The following is a 23079-nucleotide window of genomic DNA, read 5'->3' as shown; positions in this document are numbered from 1 at the left end:
TGGGCCTAATGCCTAATTTTGCATAGCAAAAACTATGGTGGAGATGCATAATCACCCTCAGCTAAGAAGATCCACTGAGCCCTCCACACAGAAATGCAGTGGGTTAGGTTTTAAGTTACTTGATGTTGCCCAGTTGGGAGTAGATAAGATGAATTAGATTTTCCTATCTACCAGTGAACACAGCTTCAAGGCATTTTAATTTGGCATTTTTTGCCCTAATGATTAGGGCAAGCACACAACACACACACACATTTCTCATACAAATAAACGTTTATTAATTTTATTAATCTGCTCAAAAGCTGTATGGACAGCAATTGTTATCTGAGAATGAGCTTTCTCCCCTAGCTGTGTTTCTCCCAATAGTTCCATTGTGTTGAAGCTCCTTGGAGTGTAATCCCCCAGAAAGGGGAATTCTTCCAAAAATTAAGCAAAGATGATATTGAAACACTAGGCAGATTTAGGCATGTGATAACTGCTGCTAATCCTTTATTTATATAATTTTATTAGAGATTTTTACATAAGTAAAAAAAAGCATAAAAATATATGAAGAAAAGTTAAGAAAAGGAAAAAAAGATACAAGAAAAAGTACAAAGAACAATATAGATAGGGAAAAAAAAGAAAAAGATATTTAAAGAAGTTACATCTAATCTTCTTTACAGCAGTTACAATCAAACTTATTACCTCTCCTCTCTCTTTAAGATTATATTACATGATTACCTTCTTCCCATATTCAACCTTTTTTAATCAGCAGATCTAAAAATCACCATTTCATTTTTTTTCATTTTCACAAAAAGTCCATAAAAGTTTCCAGTTTTTTCTGGTGCTAATCCTAAAGACTTAAAAATCATTCATCTCACTTCACTCATTGTAATTCTCTAATATTTTCTTTTTTAAAAATGTAGGAACCAGTTAGATGATTTCTCTAAGTAGTGATCTTTAATTAGCCAGGTCACATGCAGCCAGTGTGTCATAGGGGGCAAAGCATCAGACTAGGTTTTTGTGAAAGGAAGTAGAAATGAAAGACCCATGTGTGCCTTTTTGAGTTTTTGCAGCAAAATTAAGATAAAAATATAGTCAAATGTAAGTGCTCCAGGCCACTTTCTTACATCTCCCAAGAAGTTTTAATTGATGCAACCTATCAATGAATTCCAGAAACTTTGAGGGTGATGTCCTAGCTCTGCTGTTTCTTCAATTAATATATAGATCTGATTTACCACTAGGGGCAGGATGAGAGCATAGTATGATTAGGGGAGTCTCCGTTTGCAATCCATAAGCCACTAAAGCAATTTGCAGACTACTGTGATACCAGACTAGCCACATACACACAGAGGCACCAGATAAATACACTAGATGAGCAGAAAAATCTGTAGGATTACTAAGCCTTTTCTATCATTTCACTCCTTAGTATTACAGCTGTTCTGTCTTAAATGCAGCAGATTGGACCACTATAATGATAAATACATTTCCTTAAATAAATCAACATTTAATGAAATTCAGAACTTAAAAAAATACATTGCCCATTTTAGCTTAGTCTTCACTCCAGGCTAACAAGCAGCTTATGGAGAATGGGAAGCTCTGTGGCAGAGCCCATGCTTTGCATGCAGAAGGTGTCAGTCACCAAGTAAGGCTGGGAACTCCTACATGGGAGCATCAATTAAACTGAGGTACGTGAAGAAAGGGGCTGCTGCAGGTTGGGCACTCTCCTAGTTTCTTCTCCATGGTATGCTGACAGAAGACCTGTTATACAATTTAAAGACATTTTCACTGGTCAAGCTCAAATAATGATTTTCCTTGTTAAACAAGTCCAATAAACTCTCTCTTAGTCTCTCATTGACATCTGAACGCAAAGCTCAAGAGACGGTCAAAAATGTTTCAAGAGACTTAAAGATATAAAAAGAGCCCTCTCTGAGGAGCATTGTGGGGCAGAGGCTGTATGGCCAAGATGGACGAGACAAGCCTTTGAATTTGCCATATGATCAGGAAACTGAGCAGGTGGATGACTGTGATTCAGTGACTAGGTCTTACTAATACAGTACTCACCTTGCAAGACTGTAGGGAGCATAAAACTGTATGGGAGGGCTTGCCATGAAGATGATGCCCTTCAGACAAGTAGTCCATAATGCTCCACACTAGTGTGGATAAAAGAGGGAAGATCATGTGCATCAGTTTTACCCAGCCTGGTGCCTCCCAGAAGCCCAGGACTTCAACACCAAAGGTTATGCTGATTGGAAAATGCGGGGGGGGGGGGGTGTTGAAGACCAATGCACTAGGTTGGGGACCAGTGATGAGCACTGAAGTCCTGCGGGAGGAATAAATAAAATAGCCCTCGGGATGCCAGCCCTTTTCGTGTGGAAATGCCCAGGAGTCCTTCCCAGAGCTAAGACAGCCTCCCTCATTTGGACAGGCCAAGCTTAGCCTGGCAGCTCAAGTCAAAGACGCCCTTTGGTCGAGAAGGCAACCCCGGAGACCAGCAGGCGCCGCCCGCCCAACGGGAGCCTTCTCGGGTTTTGCTCCCGCTCCAGCCTCCCGTAGGCGCATCCGCCCAGCAGCTCCGCATTCCCTCTGTGCGGTGGTTCCCACATAAATCAGTGCGGGCGGTTCGCCGGGAAGGGCAGTTTCTCATCGGGCGTTGCTGACAGCCAACGACAAACAGACCCGGCCTGAGAATAACCACGGCCTGGGCTGAGTTTACACAAGGGCAGGCGCTGTATAAATATGGAGCAAAGCGGGAAGGGAAGGGGGGGGGGAGAACACGAGAGCTTCGGCGCCCCCTGTACCCTACCGACTTGGAAGGGGTGCGGCCCGGCCTGGTGAAAGCCCTCCGCTTACCACGAAGAGAATGAAGAGAAGCACGCTAGAAGGGCAAGGTGCCCGCCACTGTAGCTTCTAGAGATGCCCGGGCAAGGGTCAATTCTGTAAATAGCCAAAGGATGTGGTCCAACCTGCGCTTAGTTGGGGGAAACCGAAGGGCAGCAGCGTGACTCATTTTCTCTTACGACTGTTTGAATTGGCCCTTGAATTCCAGGACCTCCTTTAATTTCTATAGTCCCGGTTTCAGTTGAATTGCCCCACAGAAATCAAAGGAAGGCGCTACCAAGCTCTGCGCAGGCGACGTGGCTTCGAGGGATGAGTGAGTTTCAATTATTCGCATCAGCTTGGAATGGGGGAGCCCACAAAGCCTGCCTTCCTCGGCCAGGGCCACATAATTACCGGCCAAGATGGTCGAAAATGGGACGTGATACTGCCCCAACGCATCTGGAGGGCACCAGCTGGGGACCGCTGATTCAAGGCCAGGGGACCAGAGATGCGGAAGCACTTGCGAGGAAGTGGCTGAGGGAGAAGAGAGGCTCCAGCAAGCCGAGGCAAAGAGTCATGATCCAGCACCTCGGCGGATGCTGAAAGCCAGCCAGTGGACCGGTCCAACGTGGGAGTCCAAAATCAGAAGGGAGAGCCGCGGAACTAATGGACAGCTAGAGGTCAGCTTTTCTTAAAAACGTCCCCCTCCCCTTCTGTCTAATTCGTTTGTCTCGTCACAATAGTCACAGGTGCATAGAAACTGCAGGCAAAGGAAGAGACCCCTGATCATGTGGGCATCCCTTTTCCAGAGTAAGCTTACTCTCAAGTCGGATCGCATTGATTCCAATGGGAGGCATCTCGACATCTTCTTAAAGTTCGCTTTGAAATCAAGGAGAAATAAAAATGATTAATTTTGTTCAGGCCATGACCGGTGTTATGTTTTTATTAATTTTGTGTTTAAAACGTATCAAGAAAGCAGCAACATACAACAATAACTCAAGAAAAGTTGTGGACCTAATTGCAAAGGGGAGGGTGCCATTCCCGCAGGTGGCCCCGATTGTGTCAGGACTTCGGGCATAGAAGCTGAGGAATTAAGGGTGTAAGGGATCAACCAGCACCCGAACTGGGCAGCAACCAGTAACTGAGCAGTCGGGTCGTTTAGCCCTCTTTTCATTCAATTTCACAAACCAGCGCGCCATTAGCGAACGCTACTATCGCGCAAGCGCACTGCGAACTTCTCGAAAGAATTCGTCCGAATGACTCTACAGTGGGGAAGCTCTGCAAGGAATTTCTCCGCTCCTTCAAGCGTGGACAAAGACCCAATTCCCGTCAATAATTGACCGTAGATGGGCGGGTAACTATTGCTAATTTATTACATTTAGAATTGGAAATCTAGGAGACACGCGTTTCAGAAGCTGCCACAATTAAAAGAAAACCGGCATACTTGCATTATTATGTTTTTTAAAACTATATATATATGAATGCAAGTAGGCTGTTTTTCAAAGCTACATTCCTGCGCGAGAAGAGGGGGTAATCCTTCTTTGAAACAATAGCTACTCAACACATTTTTCCTTTAGCATTATTACATTTTGTAAGAGACAACTTTATGCCGATAGGAATAACTTGCTTACTCAGCTCACGGACAGAAACTGGCTAAGATTAAACGGGTCCTCGCCCAGATTAAGGATGGGGGTTTCGCCGTTTCTTTCATGGAGGGAAGTTGGAAAAGCCCCCGCTTCGGCCTTGCTGTCCTCCTTGAGAAGCAAAATGAGGGAGGCGAGCGGAAATCAGCCTGCTCTTTGGGCTGAGGATCGGTTCCCCTTCCGAGCTTCTGCCACTGAGACCGGCCAAGGCCTCCCTGGGCGGATCGCCGGGGTCCAGATGGGACTAAGGTGAAGGCGTTTGCCTGTTTCCTTGGGTCTGTCGGGACCTGAGCTGCCAGACCTGGAGGCTGCGGGGTCTCACCTTGGCCCACGGGCTCAGGGAGCCATTAGAGGCCATAAGAGGGATACCATCCGCGGAGAAGGGACTTCCTGCTCCGGTCGCCCCTCCGATCCCCATCCCCCTCGTTCAGAAGGGCTCCGACTGCATCCATTACCTTAATCCCTTGTCTAAACAGTGTGCGGGCCGGCTGAGACAACAAGGCAGCGCTAAAATTCGAGAGGGCGGGTGGGCAACAAAAGAGGCTAATGGGCCCTGCGAAACAATAACCATTAACAGCAGCGGCACCTTTCGCCCTCTGGAGCGCAGGGAGGGCTAGCAAAGCCGAGAGGAGGGAACGGACGCGCAGTCACGCACGGAGAGACAGAGCTTCAGCCGGCGCCTGCGAAACGAACTCAAGGCTGTAACGTTGAAAGCTTTGTCGACCCCGAATCCGGGAGCCGCTTCTTGCTGCGGGCTTGGAAGCGGATCCCTTTCGGGTGCACTCGAGAACCATTCCGATCCATGGGAAGAATGGGTTCGCCCACAGTCAGCCGTGCAAGCGGCCGGTGGTTTGGCGAACTTCTTTTTCACGTTGATATTAAACCCTGCTTCTGTATCTTTCCTCCTGTCCAGAAAGCGCACGTGTAACCTTCCTCTGGCTCTCCAAATGGTTCATACGTTCTAAATACGTTCCTCCTCTCCTATTTTTTTTAAATCCTAAGGCTGCTTTCATAAGCGAACCTTTCTGGAAGTAAGATAGGATAGTCGCTATTTTGCACCCAGATCAACGTATCTTTACTCGGGCCTTTCTGCAAGTAAAGATGGTTTAGATGAAGGTGGGCAAAGTAGACAAAGATTTTTGGGCTGGCCAGTAAGGCGCAATTTGGGCAGAAAATTTTCAATCACAGTTGAAAAATAATTGCGAGAGTAAACAACAACTCATTTTTCAAAGCGTGCGATCCTAAATGAGGATATGATTGCAAGCAATGTTCAACCCATTTCAAACGCTGTTTTCCTGCATTTTTTACTAAAAGACCAAGGTTAGTAACCCCATTTTGCAGCCCTGAAGCTGAAGAGGGAAGAAAAGAGGCTTTCCAAAGATAACCTGGTCAATTCAGGTGAGATTTACAACAAACATTTTTCTGGTAATTTAAAGAGCAGAAGTGCCAAAAAGCGCGGCTTTTCAGTTTCTGGAGGGGGAGAAAAGTCTTCTTCAGACGTCTCGGAGATACTTGCCACGTTTCCCGTTTCTCTCGGTTTATTTGAAACAACAGAAGTCCAAGACAAGCCAGCCATAGAAGAAAACCGGGAGTGGGATTTCGGGAAGGAAGGAAGGAAGGAAGGAAGGAAGAAAGGAAGGAAGGAAGGAAGGAAGGAGGCTTCCACCAAACCTGGAATGAAAGACAGTTTGTGCCCGAGAGGCGGTTAACTTTGTTTCGACCGAGGCAGCCCGAAGTAAAAGTAGCTTCTCAGTCCCTCCATTGCCGGAGACTCACGGCGGTTTTTGGGGAGAAGGAGATTTATACGCCGCAGTTTTTGTCCCGAGTCCGCGCAACGGAGGGGTGGGGTGGGGAGGAAGGATCGTGACCTCACGGAGCCGCGCGGTTTCTACGGCCCTTCCTGCGGTTCTCTCGTGAATTTCTTCTAAATCTCCTTGTTCCTCAGAAATGCACAGCTTGATGCAATTCGTGGATGCGGCAAAGAGACGCAGTCGGAACGGGAGCTCCCCTCGCTGGACTAGATTCCGCAGCCGGCTCGGTTTGTTGAGCGTTCTAGCCTTTCCTCTCTAGAAACACGGTAATGCTTTGGTTTCGGGTGGGTGAACTTTGTCGGGCACAGCGCGGTCTATCCAGCGGCCGAAATCCCCAATCCAAAAGAATCCAGTTGCCGTGTCTCCGAAGAAGTGCATTTCCAGATGCCCCAGCGGAAGATCCCAACCCTCGTACTTTTAGTCTCCTGGACTGCGAGGTAGCCGACTCCCGCTTGCTCTGCTCTGGGAGAATTGTCTGTTTTCCCCGATGGAGGAATATCTTGCACTGCGCATTTCTGTAGATTTACGGCGACAATAGGTCGGGCTGTAAAAATGAGGCTACCGAGAGCCTGCAGCTCCGAAAAACTGACCTACGATTACGGGCAGAGGCAGGCTTCTCTTAGCGGCTGTTGCGCTTCCCGCTCGGCGATCATACCTTCCCAAGCTTGCTGGCTTCGATTCTGGATGCAGCCACACCGCCCTGCCAATACAGGATCAGTTACTGGCCCCCGAGCTGGTCGCGCAGGGCCAGAGAGTCTGAGCAGAAGGCTGGCTGAGGCTGAGGCTGAGAAAGGGAGAGCTATATCCCCCGTCTCAAGCAGAGCAGAATAGCCATGGAGGCCTTTCTAGGGGATATATGAGGGCTGTCTTCCAATCAAGTTGAAACACCTAATCTCCTGCCCTCTGATTAAATAGATATTTATTGAGGCATGCATTTTCCTGGGTCTGAATTTTTTCCACCTAAAATTAGTAAATTCATATGTAAGACAGAAAGCATGAGTAAGTGGACTTTTCTTCTTTTTAAAAGACAGACTCAGGCCTAAAGATTGCCTGCCAAAAGGAGCAGTAACTTTCTCCCTGTAATATTGAGAGCACAGTCTTGTTTCCTATTTATTGGAGAACCATAGTCATAAAAAAAGCAACCACATCTCCTTCTTTTGCACATCTTTATCAGGAGATATGCCATGGTGCAAAACACAGAACTCCATGTGCAAGATCCTTACATCAACACAAATAAGAAATGCTAACATTGGCAAATCAGCAGCGACCAAACAAAACAAAACCCCACCACCCTAAACCTGATTTGAAAAGCCCAATCGATAGTTGGGCAAATAGCTTCATTAAGTCAAGCAAAATGCGATCTGCAAAAAGTGTAAACTTTTGAATTCTTCAGATAAAACGGTACAAACAACAGGGGATGTGGGACTTTCAAAATTAGGTCACTGGGCAGGTTTGAAAACTTTTCCATGCTTGGAAAAAATCACAACATAAGTTTCAATGCGAGACACCAGAGTGAAATCCAGGCCCAAACTTGATAGCGACTGTCTTGGTTTAACTTAAGCAGCGTCCTCGACGCTCGCCACTCCGAAAAAAAGCCTTTTTACACACTTGCTGGTGCTGTCTTTTCCTGCCTGTCCTAAATCGTAGGCTTTGCACTGCTCCTTCAATTAGAATCCATTTCGGCAGACTGTTCTCTCTCTCTGTGTGTGTGTGTGTGTGTGTGTGTGTGTGTAAGAGAGAGGGAGAGGGAGGGGGGAGAGAGAGAGAGATGCACCTACTCTCATTGCCTTCCGTTCGTTTAAAAGCAAAGTAAAAACCTCGCATAAAAAAGCGTTGCTTCCATGTTCCTAAATTCACACCTACCCACTAAGGTAGTGACATTTCCTGCATCCAACAAAAAGAGCTTTACTCCAAAACAGTAGGAAAGCTTTTTGACTTTTTCCGCAGCGGGCTAATTTCTCTGGACGTTGTCATTCAAAATAGCCTCTTGTCTCTCGGCTGTAAGAGATTTTCAGCCCGATCCCAGACATGTTTACTGAAAAGGAAATCGCCTTGTTGTTTACAGTGCCTTAGCTATGCTTTGGATTGTTACCCGAATCAAAGTCAGCAGGAAATATTTTTCTTGAGAGTTGCTCGCCTGCAGATGGGACCATCTCCCTCCGAAAGTGCACTAGGGGTCTGAGGTTCTGCTCCAGAACCCTATTCTCTTCTCTATCACCAGGCCCGATTCTCTTCTCCCGACCATCTCATTTACAAGAGCAAGGCTATTTATAAATAGGCCTCACCGGGCTTTAATGACAACGTATAAGTGCACCGCATTGCAGCCTCTGCTCCATCAGGATCTCAGTGTGTTCCCGAGCCTGTCCGACATGAGAGTGCTTCTATTCCTGATCGCAAAGAGAAAGCAACATGTAGTGTTAAAATCCCTTAATGGGTGTCCGGGATGTTTGCAACCTAAGCCTGGCGAGTCTGCATGAAATGGTTTCGTGGCCGTGCTGTGGGGACTCAGTTTTGTTTCTCATTTTTAGCCTGTGCCGTACCTTCCTTGCCTCTTTGCTGGCCTGTTTATTTTTAATCTCTCTAGATTAGCAGAAGAGTCTTCTGCAGTCCATTTGCTCAGTGAAATTACCAACATTACTGTTGACAAAATGGAGGTGCTGCTAAATGTCATCTTTATATTGCACAGAGCCCTAAGAAGGTGTTATAACCAGCGCATTAGGAGAATCGTTATGAAGACCAGCGATGCACAGTTACATGCATTTCCTATCCCCTACTCCGATGGGGAAAGGGAACAGACCCTTCCTCATCCTGTCCCCTAGTGAGGGTCCCGCAGCCTAATTATAAAGGTCATTATCTGGACGTTCAAAATCGTTCAAAATCTTAGCACCGTTAATTTCAAGGGGGAAGTTAAGTCTATTGAATTCTGGGGAGTCCATTTTAAGTAATGGCTACCACAAAGTAAAATACAGGAAGTCATCAATATAGTCGCCCCTCGTACAAGTCAACTTGTGGGGTAGTCTCTTTGGGGACTTAGGAGGCTGTTATCTCAAATAAACTGATGAAGTGTAATTTGGGGGGCGAAGAATCCTGCTTTAACTTGTATTTGCAGAGAACTGGTACAGAAACTTTTCGACTTTTTACGTTTGTTTGGGATTCTTTTGGTTGCCCCCCCCCCCCGCCCCAGGAAAGGGAAGAGAAGGGAAGAGAAGGGAAGGGAAGGGAAGGGAAGGGAAGGGAAGGGAAGGGAAGGGAAGGGAAGGAGAAAGAAAGGGAAGGGAAGGGAAGGGAAGGGAAGGGAAGGGAAGGGAAGGGAAGGGAAGGGAAGGGAAGGGAAGAGAAGAGAAGAGAAGAGAAGAGAAGAGAAGAGAAGAGAAGAGAAGAGAAGAGAAGAGAAGAGAAGAGAAGAGAAGAGAAGAGAAGAGAAAAAAGCTGTCCCGGCTGTGGAAAGGGGGCCAGCTGGGTGGAGCTGGGAGGGGGGAGTTAGGAAATAGGGCCTGAGAAGAATGTTCGCTACCAAGCACTCACCGGGCCAGACTGCAGAGCCTCCCATTCCTTCCCTTCCCCTCTTCTCGCGAATTCTGTAGCAGCAACAATTCCCATGAGAGAACAGCGGAGCCAACAAGAAGGAAATTAAGAAGCTTCGCACGGAATTTCATCCATCGGTAGTGACGTCACTGAATAGCCACACAAAATCATTCTAATAAGTTGATTTGAAAATAGTAAGGTGACTTTCAGAATTGCCTATGTACTTTGGGCACTTTCCTCTGATCTCTCTCTCAGACGTGCCCTCCCCCACCCATCTGTGGCCAAGGGAAGGGAAAGGAAAGGAAAGGAAAGGAAAGGAAAGGAAAGGAAAGGAAAGGAAAGGAAAGGAAAGGAAAGGAAAGGAAAGGAAAGGAAAGGAAAGGAAAGGAAAGGAAAGGAAAGGAAAGGGGAAAGTTGAAGCTTTTTACTCACTTTGGGCACACAACAGGATAAGTTCTGATCATCATGGCTTATTGGGGAACACAAGATTACAACAGCTATGATGACTTGTTTTCTTTACATATCTTATAAATAATATTATTATTACGAATAATAAAAATATAGCATTCCGGTTCCATAATCGGTCAGACAACTAGAGTAAAAAAACTCATAGCTTTTGCCAATCACTTTAGATCAATCTTATTCACATACCCACAAGTACACTGCTTCTGAACCAGGAGATTCATTTGATCATTGTGAAAAGCCATCTCTGCAATTACATTCTGATATTTTAAAAAACCGTCCAACGAGCCAAACGACACCTTTTAACAACTATACATATGTTGACTATACAGTATAGTGTTGCCAGTTACTGTAATCATTACTGTGATTACGATTATAATACTGCCATTATTCTTTTTAGTACATTGCTTAAAATGCTGAGGAAGAAGAGCCGTGTCTCAGGTGACAAAGAATAGAAGGAGGCTGCCCTCCTTCCTCTGGGAAACTTCCAGGAAATCTGCCTTTCCTTTTTCCGGAATAATCCTTAATGGCTATCAAGGTTCAGGAGCGCGGGTTGCTAGCTCCTCCGCCCGCCTCCGCAGCAGCCCGTTGACCCACCAAGGGAGCCCCCGCTTACCCTGCTGGGGAGGGGAAAAGCGCCGGCGGGGCCCCTCCCCGCCCTTTTCTTCCGCGAGTCCTCTTCTGGTCTTCTCGGAAAAGCAAAGCAAAGCGATTCGAAGTAAATTCCCAAGGGACGAGCGGCAGCTCTCCGGACTCCAGCCTCAGGGTGGGAAGCGAGTGGCGGCGTGGCCGGCCAGGAAGGGGTGCGGCTGGGCCAGGTCGAGCCGGCGCGGGATTTCTCCGTTTCAGCCGGTCCTGCCCGCTCCCCATTAAGCCTGGCCCGGGCGGCGGCCTTGGTGGTGCCAAGCATCCCGCGCTCGGACGCAAAGCTCCTCACCCCTTCCGTCTGGACGCGCCCGCCCGGTCACCCTCTGACCCGAAGCGTTGGCGGCCCGACCGGCCCGGCCTCTTCCTCGCCGCCGGCTCACCTTTGGGCAGGTTCCTTCAGAGGGCCGGCTCCCGCTCCCCGCCTTCCAATGAGGGCCCGGCCTGGCCCCTCCTCGCCGTGACGCACCCTGCCCGGCCGAAGAGGCGGCTCCGAGTCCAGAGCGGGCTGCTGGTCCGCGCCGAGGCGGGGACTGGCAGAGGCGGCGCCGCGTTCGCATGGACGCCACTTCGCCTGGCTTCGCTCCCGGGCGCGGCCCTTCTGCCCCAGCCCGGCCGGCCGTCTCTCTCTCTCCCGCCTCCCTGCCCAGGATGCTCCCCAGCCCCGCCACCTCCACCCCCTTCTCCGTCAAGGACATCCTGAAACTGGAGCAGCAGCAGCAGCAGCAGCAGCAGCAGCAGCAGCAGCAGCAGCAGCAGCAGCAGCAGCAACGTCTCGGGGCCCCCCTCGAACCGCCTTTCGCCGCCGCCGCCGTTGGCTCGTGCCTGCTGGGCTGCCACTTCTCAGACGGGGAGGACGACGAAGAGAGCAAGGAGCAGCAGCCCTTCCTGACCTCTATGGCGGCGGCAAAGAGCCAAGGGGACGAGGGGTTCTCCCCCGGCAGCTACGTGCAGGCGGTGCTGCGGGGCACCTGCGAGCCCAAAGGCCTGGTGGAGGAGGCAGAGTCGGCGCGGGACTCGGGAACCGGTGAGTACCGGGAGAACGTGGCCAGGGCGCCGGGCCTTCCGAGCCTGGGAGGCTTTAGGGCCGGTAGCATGCCACGCCTAACCCCGCAGACGGTCGGCCAAGCCCCTCCAGAAGAGCTTTCCTAAAGTGACCCAGAGTCGTTAGGAACCGCGTTGCCCTGTCCTCCTCGGGAGTGGGCCAGACAATTCCTCTGTCACCCGGAGCAGACCGGGCGGGATGCTTGAGCGTAGATCACACCTTCCCGACTTTTTCCGAGGTGTTTCTTCTCTCTCCACAAGTTGGCTTCAGTCTGCTCTAACCCCTTTCCTTGGGCCCTCCAGATGGTCTCTGCTTTGCTAACCCCATCCTTTAGCTTGCATGGTCAGGCTGGGACGATGGGAACGTGATTGAGGCTGCTCTGGAGAGTAAATTGCCTTCCATTCCACTGGAAAAGGCTGACTGCTGAGGAGGCACTCTGGGCTATGATCTCCATCGCGAAGTAATGGACCACATGCATCCGACTGTGTCTCTAAAAGGTCGTCCATCCGGCTCATGTTGAGGGGTGTGTGTGTGTGTATTTGTGTGATTTTTAATTATGAAGTAAGATTGATTTATTTGAATGGGAAACCCTCCCAGGTTAACTTTGTACTGTAAGCTAAGCAGAAAAGCAGAAAACCAACTGCTATTGTCGGTCAGGCCGATCCAGCCCCTCTCAAAGAGGTGAGGAGATAGACGCCTGAGCCCAGGCAGGCAAGTCTTCCTTGGGTCCGCGATAGGAGGTCAGCTGTAGAGGCTGCGGGGTCTCTCACAGGCCCTCACGGAAAGGCATCCAAAGGGGTGGGGTGGGGAATCTGGCAGCCAGACTTTGCTCAGGAGTGTGGAAAGCAGGTTACTCCTGGTCTGTCTAGAACAGGCCAGCCAGGCCTGGGCTTGGTGATGGGGTAGAGAAGAGCGCTGTTGGATCTGCAGGGGGTGGGGTGGGGGGCATACTGCAATTGTCCTTGTCTTATCCCATGAGCAAGGGCCCTCTTGCAGCTCCCACTTCTTTCCGGCAACCAATCCCATTATAATGTCAGCTCAATGACTCCAGGCGCTGGGTGAGGAAAATAACAGGCAGCTCCGGGCCTCCAAGGGCTGCTGTCTCTTTTCCAAGCCCAGGAGACAGAACTCTCTGCAGTCAGAGACCAACGTGTGGACCATTGCAAACCTGGCTGGGCTCCTAATTTGTAAGTGGTGGGTCTTCTTGTTGCACTTATCCAATCAAGATGCTATTCAGCTCGCAGTTTATTTTTGCATAGTTTAAAAAAAAAATCCAGAAGTTCTTTTGTGCCTCTTGCCTCTTGTGGCATCTTCAGTCTGTAATCATTGGGACGTGAGTGAAAGTCCTGCAAAATAGAGACTAACGCAGAAGGTGGTTTGTTTCAGATTGGTGTACTGCTTGAATTCAGCCACAGTGGCTTGTAGTTTGTAGTTGGTGGGAAGCATGATCTCAGTCAGATATGGATTCTTCATGGGATTTATGCTGAAACCTGCCCAGCAAATCACTATAGGAAGCCTACGGATTTACTGTATTGTGGCCTGACTTTTCTTTGGCTGTGTCAGGAGGGACTTTGGGACAAATCAAAGGCCCCACTCAGTAGAAGAAGGTGGTAGAAGAAGGAGGCTTCTCAGCGAGGGGGATTCCTTCATTCAGAGAACAGTTGATGCCCCCATTCCCATTATCCTCATCAGGCTGGCAGGGACTGTAGGTGCAGTGCCCCAAAACATGGAAAGGGCATCAGATTGTTCAGGTGTGCAGAAGTCCGGAAATGGCCTTCTATAAGGGGTTTCTCCAGGCGCTGGCTGCACCGAAATCAATGGCTTCGGGGCAGCCATCGAGCGCAGAGGCGGCTGCCTCACCCTTAATCCCAGCGGGTTCTTGCTCGATTACTCCTCTCTACTTTCGCCCTTTCTGCAGGCAAGGAGCCCGCGGAGGAGGCGTCGGAGCGTCCCAAGGCGCGCAGCCGGAGGAAGCCGCGGGTGCTCTTCTCGCAGGCGCAGGTATTCGAGCTGGAGAGGCGCTTCCAGCAGCAGCGCTACCTTTCCGCTCCTGAGCGGGAGCTCTTGGCCAGCAGCCTCAAGCTCACGTCCACGCAGGTCAAGATCTGGTTCCAGAACCGGCGCTACAAGTGCAAACGGCAGCGGCAGGACAAGGCTCTAGAACTGGGCGGCCCGGCGTCTGGGGCGGCCCAGCAGTCTCCAGCGCCGCCGCCGCCGCCGCCGCCGCCGCCACGCAGGGTGGCGGTGCCGGTGCTAGTGAGGGACGGCAAGCCATGCCTGGGCGGCTCGCAGGCCTACAGCGCACCCTACAACGCTTCCGCCGCCTCCTACCCGTACAACGGATTCCCCAATTATGCCTACAGCGGTTCCTCCGCTGCAGCCTACGGCGCCGGCTACAGCTGCAGCTACCCCGCGGGCAACAGCGTGGGCCCCTCGGTGCAGCCGCCGGCGGGACCCTACATGAACATGGGCGCCTTCCCCAGCGGAGCTCAGCCCCTGCACCAGGGGGGCGCCGGCTCTTCCTGCACTCAGGGCATCCGGGCCTGGTAGGCAGCGCAGCTCCTCCGCAGCCACTCGGCGGCCTGGCTGGGACGCTTTGGGGAGAAAGTGAGCGACGTCCGGAGAAGCGGTCTCCCAGCGAAGTGGGAGGGTGGCCTTCCCCCGCGGCTGGTCTCCAGCACTTCGTCCACTCTCGGAGCCTAGCCGGATGCCCGGGCCGCCGCGACCAAGGACAGATTCTCTACTTGGACTCCCCCAGGGGAGAGCGCCCGCCGGCTTCCACAATGGCTCTGAAGGGGTCGGGTGGGGTCAGGTGCGGCCCCCGGAGACGCCACGCTCCGCGCCTGGGCGGTATGGGGAAACGGGGGTCAGGCGCCGCCAAAAGCTGCTTCGCTTGTACAAAGCAAAGGCCGCCTCCCTCGACCCCATCCCCCTATCAGTTTATTACGTGTATCGATGTAGCCACTACTGCGAGGAGTTAAAGGATTCAATAATAAACCAGGTGCAATAACGAGATCTGGCTTTGCTGTGGCGAGGCCGGGAACCGCTGTTGGCGCGGGAGGACGGAGGAGGCGCGAGTGCGCGTGCGGTCTGGCCCGGTTCCACTGCAGGCAGAACGATTAAGTCGGTGCCAGCCCCTGTCCCGTGCGCAGGCTTAGCCACCCGCCCCCAGTTACTATTTCGGAAGCCTTTATGCCACGCCCATAACACCTCGCTGCCCGGATCAGGGGATGATATGGGGAAGCGGGTATAGGGAGATGCTTCGGCAACCGGGACCCCTCCAGGTGTATTGGACCCCTACAGTGCCGTGAGTCTCGCCTGGTGGGAATTGTAGCCCCACAACACCTTTCGGATGCGCCGTGTTGGCGAAGGCAACCAGCCTCTTCCCCGCCACCTCGTTCTTTCCGCTATGCTCAAGGAGACCTCCTGCCTTCAATCCCTAGCGAGCGAGGGGCGGGTTTAGTCCACAAGGCTCGATGTAGCATTTTCCTGAGGGTGAATTCACCTGCACGGCCCTCGTATTCTCCCTCTCCGTGTTAACTAATCCTAAGCCAGGGGAAAAGCAGCCTTCCATTACACCTGGATACGCAGGGCCTGAGAAAGGCTAGTGAGGGGGAGGAACCCGCGTTAAAGTGTCACCATAGAAGTCCACTGGCTTTGGCGAGCAGCGGCCAAGTCCTACCCCAAGTGGCTCGAGCCAACGCTGACAGCAGCTACTTCGCTTAAGCAGATGAGGGTGTGCTTTGTCGCTGCCGCTGGTGCGGATGCCGGCTCTCCGAAGCCAAAGGTTCCCCCTTCCAGCCCCTTCGGCAGCCGGTCACTGTAATCCTCTTGTACCGGGCAAGGAGAGGGTGCCAAAGCGTTGAATGGAGGGCGCGCTGCGCAGAGCGGCCCATTGTGGCGGCGAGGCCGACTCTGAAAGGAACCGCCGGGAAGGGGGCTGAGAAGCGGCATTTATTGGAGTGGGGAACAAAAAGGGGGGCCGGGACAAAGGCGCGAGATTGACGGCCCGCGCTGTTCCACGCTGGGCTCGGACGGGCAAACGAGAGGCGGTTTTGTTTCCCCCTTTTTAAGCCTGCAGGCCGAAAGCGAGGATGGGGAGGCGGGGTGGTGGGTGGTGGGGGGACGCAGTTCAATGCCGGATCGGCCTTGGTTGAGATCTGGAACGGAAAAGGTAGCGAAGGGCAGAGAGGAGCGGCGGGGAGGCTATAGAAGCAAATACATGTTATCTACCTATTCCGGCCCCCTGCCCTTTCCCCTGATTGACTTCAGAAGGATAGAAAGCGGCTGTGCACGCGCTATAACAAGAGAGAACCTCTTGCGTACATTCTAAGCCCCAGCGCTTCAAATCACCAGTAAGAAGTTCTCATCTCTCCCGCACGGCCTTGCGATCATCCCGTAGCATAGTCCCGATCTCTCCATCGGGAGACACGAATGAATCGGGCAGAGGCAATAACGGGCCATCCGGTTAAGAAGGAGACGGACAGACTTCTGCAACCATTAGCCTGGATCTGACTACAAAGGGTTCAGATAGCTCCACCTGAACATCTCTGAATGCAGACGAGTAATTGAATACAGGCATTGTTGCCACTTTTAAATTTGGAGCTAAATTACATGCGAATGAATTGTGGTGGAGGTTGCAAGATTCCTTGTGCCATGTCCATTGCAGGTGATAATCTTTTTCAGTGGGGGGAGGGGAACCAACTTCTTAAGCATATCTGTTCTTAAGTATTGCTCCTCCTCTTCATACCTGAACCTGCTGCAGCACATAAAATACAAACAACAACTACAATGATCAAGCAATGCAATTTAAAAGGTGAGGAGGAGGAGGAGAAACTCGTGCTAACTTCTGAGATACAGGGATGGTTCTCTGTTACCCGACCTGCAGTCTAGTGGTTTTGCCTCCAGGCTGGTGGGCTTGATCTCTACCTGCAATGGAATGAGGCTGCAGAACAGACTACAGTATAGTAATTTAGGAACAGATCACAGTTGTATTACTCCTCTATAATCCCCCCCCCCCGGGAAATAGAAACCATTTCAGGATGGGACCATACAGTAGTTAACATGTTGTCTTTCCAATTGCATGGAGTGATTTCTTTTAACTAAAGCAGTCAACCTGGTGATTTCCAGATGTGTTTTCCTGCAGCTCTGTGTCAGTAACCCCTAATTTCAGTAGTCAGGGTCGTAGACTCAGCAGGAGAAGTGCAGACACCATGAGAAAGGCTGTAATATATCAAACACAGATTAATTTTTGAGTGGGGATTTACACAACCCCACATAGAACATGAATCAGAAAGTGGGGAATAGTAGCTGTTCTAGGTCCCTTAATTCTGAAAGACTGTCCAACTTTTCTGAATATTTAAAAATAAATTCTTAGCAGAAGAAAGTACCAGTCTATTTGAATGAAGAGACTGTGGGAGACTTAAATAATTAATATTTAATAATCCCATGTGCTTGCCACTAGAGGGAAAAGTTTATTACAAATTAAGCTGCCCTCCACTGCCAAAGGGATCTGGGAGGCTCCACAAATTATAAACATTTATATTAAAATGTTAAGGCAGCCTAGTTCCCTCCAAATGCATTGAATCTGTAATCCCTCTGGAGAAGATGGCCTTAAGGGAACTTTCAGGGATGCCAGTAACTGCAGGAGTTGCAAATCCATGAGTTCCTAAGAAATTCAGGGAGAAGAGAAAGATTCTTCACTGATGAACAGCTCATTCTGTGAGCTAGACGGCAGGCAACTCAACTCTGGCCCACCTTTATAGCACCAGATTTCAATGAATTAGTTTGTGTAGAATCATTATTGATTCTCTCAGTCCACATTGACCTATTGTGATTTAGAATAATAATAATTAGAATATAGGATCAGAGCACAAGCCTATCTCATCCAGCTTTCTCTTCTTTTTCCAAGTCCTCTGGGAAATCATAGCATCCTGCCATTCAGGTTCTCAAAGACTTGCTGTTCAGAGCACACTACCCATTTTTGCAGAAATATTTTCAAGCTATACCCAGCTTTTGCTAGAATAGATTATAAAGCAAATATTTGGGGGAGAATCCTAGAAATTGGAAGACCATAAGTTCTAGTCTCACTTTAGGCACAAAGCCAGCTGGGTGACCTTGGGCCAGTCACTCTCTCTCAGCCCTAGGAAGGAGGCAATAGCAAACCACTTCTGAAATATTGCCAAGAAAACTTCAGGCAGTCCCAGGAGTCAAAACTGACTCAAAGCCCCCCCACCCCCTGCAATCAGCTTGCACTATCATTACCATCGTGAGATATGTTGTCTTCTTTTGTTGCATCAGGAGCAGTGGTCTGATGCCCTCAAAGTTCAGATCATGATTGGCCCAAACTATAAAGCATGGAACTCCCAGCCCTCTTTCCCTTCTGGTCACTTCTCTTGGAGCTGAGCAAGCCAAGAGAAGTGACTCTACTGGTAGCAGTTTTTCCTTCCAATTCCCACTCCCCCTTTAGAACCTGGCTTGATATTTTACAATTGATCTTTGAAAGATCTGGAGGTGGAGGGGCAGGAAGAGAAAGAAGATCATTGACACAGTACAGCAATCCTGTGAAAGACAGACAGAGCCAAGGACTAGCAAAGTTATAGCTAAAAACTGAGAGTTGGGGAAGCATTAATCCACTGGACCCTAACAGAAGACCCACCATCCAGGAAAGGAGAAGGGTTAGGGTATTTGAAAAATGCCACAGGTGGATTGTTTGTTTCATGAGCAGGAGGAAAAGCAACAGAGATTTTAATCACAGGTAAGGCATGACTTGGAGACTGCCTTAAGCAGATGGTGTCAAATGGGGCTAAGGAAGCGGGCACCTGCCATAATGACCCACTTGTGTAGAAAGGCTCACTGTCTTTGAAACTGGGGACAGGATGTATCCAAAAGGACTACTGTCAGGATAGCCTTACCCTCCTTGAAACTGTCCAGTCCTCATTTACAGTAAAGTCTTCATAATTGGTAGCCATCACTACACCTTTTGGCAATGAAATTCACAGCTTGACTAGGAACTGTGCTGAATTTCCCTCCATTCAGCTTGATTAGATGGTCCCAATTCCTAGCATTATGGTGCACAGGGGTGGGAGACCTTGGGACTTTCATTATAGTGAAAGTGTCTATATAGAAAATGAAGGGAAGGACAGTTATTTATGTTATGCACTCCTGGATTTAAAGGGAATAATTGCATCCGAAGAATGTCTAGTTTTAATAAAGAAAAGGAGGAGCATCTCAGCCCAGGACGACTGTGCTGTCACCTGCTACTACCCTTTCCCACATGTCCATGATAAATACCCTTTTAATGAATAACACACTGAAATCGGCTATTTCCATAGGGATCATGCTTTTCACCTGACATATACAATTAATTTACAGGAAGTTGTTCTCATCCTAAATCTTTGCACCCCTACCCTTTACTCTCCCGAGGAACGGGTTCTTAGCTGAAGATAATTTCATATGATGTCACATTAACTTCCCCTCCCCCGCCGCAGCTTCTCACTTCCCTTCCAGAAGCAATTTGATTCATTCATCTATTTTTCATCATGTATTAGAAGACTGAGTCATCTATAACATCATTTATTAGAAGTGTGCACCATTCTTGATGGAGCCAAAATGACAGCATCCCCTTGGAAAAGCCCAGAAATATGTAAAACCTTTGCAAACAAATACATGGAAAGGCCGGGGGCGGGGGGAGAGCTAAGGGGAAGCCCTTTAATGGCCGAGGAGGACAAGCAGCGACTACATGGACTAGCCTGAATGCAAGCAGTGCAACATTTTGTAGAAGATCCCGTTTTTGGAACCAGAGAATGATCGCCTCCTCCCACCCATCCCCGAAGAATACGGTAGCGAGAATTCCACAAGTGATCGTGAGGCCAGCGTGCTAAGGAAAGCCTAGAATAACTTTACCGCCACAAGACAGCAGTACTAAGGCCAGCTTGCTTTCAGTCCAGCTCGGTGGTTTCCTTAGCAACTCATAGAAAGATGCCAGATAGTGCACTCGGACTTTTCTTGGGGTGCCAATCCACCGGTACGCGCACGCTGCGCGTCGAAAGGGCGACTCTTTCGCGATTCCATCAACGCAGGCGGTCGCGATACGGTACTGTATTCTCCAGGCAGCAGCCCAAAGGAAGAGCCGCAGGAGCGGTGCCTTTGGCGGCATCCCCACCTATTGGCTGGCGTCATAACTGCATCTTTGATGGCTTCGCTGCCAGAGTAGATTTGTTCAGGCTTAGTAGAGAAGCTGTTCCGTACTTTTCGGGAAACTAAGCGTTGTAGCCGGGAATATTCATGTTTGGATTTAATCGTGCTTATGTTTAAGCAGAGGACACTGTTATTTCGATTCGTTGTGTAAGCACACAGCTAACATTTCCCTTTTCTGTCTCACCACACCACTGAAAGCTTTAGGTGTGGTTTTACATTCAGGCTATCTTTGTACAAAACTAACCAACCAACCGAACAAATTAGCAGTAAGGGAAACGTAGTATTCAGCAGGTAACATTTTATATTTTATGCTTTTTAAGAATATCAAACAGTTCCAATATAAGAGAGTATCTGTAGCTCAGGGTTGAATTATGGAATTCTTGGTGTTCTCCGACCTTGTTTGCTTGCAGATGTTTCATTACCCGATTAGGTAACATAATCAGGGCAGCCTAACTCCATCATTGCTGTGAATGTTCCAATACCTGAAATCAGGAAAGTGGAAAAGGAAGAGAGGTGGGAAACTACCCTTACCTTGGGCTTCTGAGGAAAAGCTAAAAAGTATGCTTCCATCCCACACTTAGGCAGAGGCCAAGCAGACAGGATGCCTACAAAACTCATAGATGGGGGAAATATCTAAAAAGAGTTACTCTCATTCTTCCAAAACTTCTCACCAGAACAGAAACTGGTTCAACCTGTGAATGACCAAGCAAAAAGTTCCGGAGTTGGAGTGCATCTGGCAGCTGCACCCATGGGACCACCTTTTAACTCCTAAAGATTCATATCCTTGTTTAGAGAGATCTCTGATAAGGAAGAAACATTTTACCCAGGCTTTATGAGGAGGAGAGAGAATCCCTATCTCCATCCCTATTAATCTGCTAGATGATGCTGGCAGGGAGTGTGGCTGAAGCTCACTGTGGATGAGATTAATCATTTCCGGTTTTTTCCCCTGCCCCTCCTAATCTTTTCTCCCGTCCTAGTAAAACTACTCATGCCAGGGGATTTGCTCATGTCCAACACAGATAGAAGCTAAATATACATGGAATGTATATGCTTTGAGGAAAATTATCTAAAATCTAACATTTTCTGATCTGATGTCATCCAGATGTGCTGCAATTGCAATTCCCAGATATCACAAACTGCTATAGAATCCTCTTAAAATTCTCAAGGAAAGGCTAGAAAGATGTGTGTTAGGAAAGTTTTACATACATACAGCAAGCAGGCAGCTTCCACAAAAGTTAAAAAAAAAAAAGTGAAGGGATTCAGTGATCTCATCCCAACATGTGGTTACTTCCCTGTAAAGCAAGTTATTTCTTTCTAAATTGTCTGATGCCTATGGAAATATATCCATATCTGGCGATGAGTAATTCCCCAAAGTTGTACTGATATCATGAAAATGTGATCTAGATAGCAGAAGCTACCAAGTCAGTTTCTCTTGTCCAACACAGAGCAACGTGCTTAAAATCCATCCCAAATAGATTATCTACAGCAGCCCTCCTCAGAGCGGTGTGTTCCAAATATTAACCTGCAGTTCCTAGAATATCTAGTCAGCATAAGAAGACACTGAGACATCTGTCACTAGATCTAGCACTACTTTTTGTTCAAATGGAAGTGTCTGTTATTGTTACTGATATTACTAGAAATTCAGGGGAAAAAAATCAAAACATATGAGACTTCCAGACTTCCTATGTTCTAATTATTGCTCTTTCTCTAGCTAACAGAGGTCAATCAGTAAAGTTCTCTAGCCCATGCATTTGTGTGTTTGTATGTGTGGGGAGATTTATGACTAAGAGGGGATAGGAATTAAAATGTTCATTTAGATCCTAAAAATTACCTTTAAAAAAATCTGAACCAGCACAGATGTTATGAAACTGGTTGATATGTACAAATAGTTGCATTTTATGCAGGGACATATGAAAGATCATAAGATTAATTTCTATGAGGCAGGGTGGCACCAAAGTAAAGCTGAAGATGGGAACAAATGCAAAATGCACTTTCCTAACAGTAGACATTGCTACAGTAAGCATGTACATATGATTGCATCAATGTTCCCAAGTGGTGAGATCTTTCCTACGTTTCCTAGGATGACAAGACATTCTAGCAAAGGCTAAAAGATAAGTCAGTAGAAGATAAATTAAGATGCAGCCAAGCAGCTATGCATGAACAAAAGGGCACTTCAAAGAGAAAATATTTTACTTCCTATTTTAGCTCAGCTTATGGTTCAGGAATGTCTATTTTTTCTCCCCATCCCCACCCCCACCCCCATGTACCTATTGATGCATTGTTAGGAATGTAAAACTGGGATATACTCACCTGAATAAAAGACAGAGAGCTATACTATACAAAGATCTATGCAACATTGCATTTTGACAGATCTGTTAACGGCATACTAAAAAAGACTAGCTTAACTGCATTGCTATATTTATTCCCCCTGTATATTCCCCCCCTTCTAAAATGTCAGCTTTGAAGCCTTGGGATGAAGAAGGAAAGCTAATCACAACTCATTCCTAATAATGACAAATCCATTATCACTGTCAAAAGTTCTGTATCTTTGAAGTTAAGACTATTCTTACTAAACCACTCCATGTTAAATGTTAACAATTACAGAACTACTATCCCTCCTTTAAATTTGTATTTCATTGGCTGAGACTGAAAAAAGGCCTTTTTGTTACAAGTACAAGCTAATGCAGAACTGCATATTTTACAAATATTAATGGAGAAATATGTTAAGAGCGCCCGTCCCTGCTCTTCAACTGTAGTTTGGCATGCACGTTTATTCTTCCACATCAGCTTTGTGTATATGTTATGTGAACAAATTATACCATGCACGCCTATGTTATATAACATTTTCCATGACAGGATATTTTAATACAATGCCTCACAAGCCAGTTGAAGGTTAAAGCAGATAGTGTCTCTTTTCACTATTCCCATATACATCAAGATTAAGGGGAATAAC

General features: G+C 48.4%; 1 protein-coding gene and 1 long non-coding RNA gene across 5 annotated transcripts; one reads left to right on the top strand and one right to left on the bottom strand.

Annotated features, from left to right (window-relative positions):
* Positions 1-456: 456 nt before the first annotated feature.
* LOC148213578 (uncharacterized) lies at positions 457-11215 on the bottom strand. Of its 4 annotated transcripts, XR_015794373.1 has the most exons (4): positions 10854-11215; positions 9776-9924; positions 8536-8637; positions 457-3675 (listed from the first exon to the last, which is right to left on the bottom strand). It is a non-coding gene; the product is annotated as an uncharacterized LOC148213578 (long non-coding RNA). The 4 variants fall into 4 exon arrangements; XR_015794371.1 differs by having other exon boundaries at positions 457-8637; XR_015794372.1 differs by lacking the exon at positions 9776-9924.
* Positions 11216-11322: 107 nt separating this feature from the next.
* On the top strand, positions 11323-14598 carry NKX2-3 (NK2 homeobox 3). The gene is made up of 2 exons (XM_025167727.2): positions 11323-11909; positions 13846-14598. The coding sequence occupies exons 1-2, from the start codon at positions 11441-11443 to the stop codon at positions 14475-14477; spliced, it is 1101 nt and encodes a 366-aa protein (XP_025023495.2). The 5' UTR covers positions 11323-11440; the 3' UTR covers positions 14478-14598.
* Positions 14599-23079: the final 8481 nt, after the last annotated feature.

Source organism: Python bivittatus, unplaced genomic scaffold (genome assembly GCF_059951505.1).
Source record: "Python bivittatus isolate LINGU-HERP-01145 unplaced genomic scaffold, Pbiv_v1 ctg000980_np1212, whole genome shotgun sequence".
NCBI lineage: Eukaryota > Metazoa > Chordata > Lepidosauria > Squamata > Pythonidae > Python > Python bivittatus.
The sequence above is the reverse complement of the archived record's forward strand: the minus strand, read 5'-3'. Positions and strand labels throughout refer to the sequence as shown.

Coding starts and splice junctions, on each gene's coding strand:
- NKX2-3 (XM_025167727.2), top strand. CDS start 11,441: ATGGACGCCACTTCGCCTGGCTTCGCTCCCGGGCGCGGCCCTTCTGCC. Junction 11,910..13,845: donor GGCGCGGGACTCGGGAACCG/GTGAGTACCGGG, acceptor CCCTTTCTGCAG/GCAAGGAGCCCGCGGAGGAG.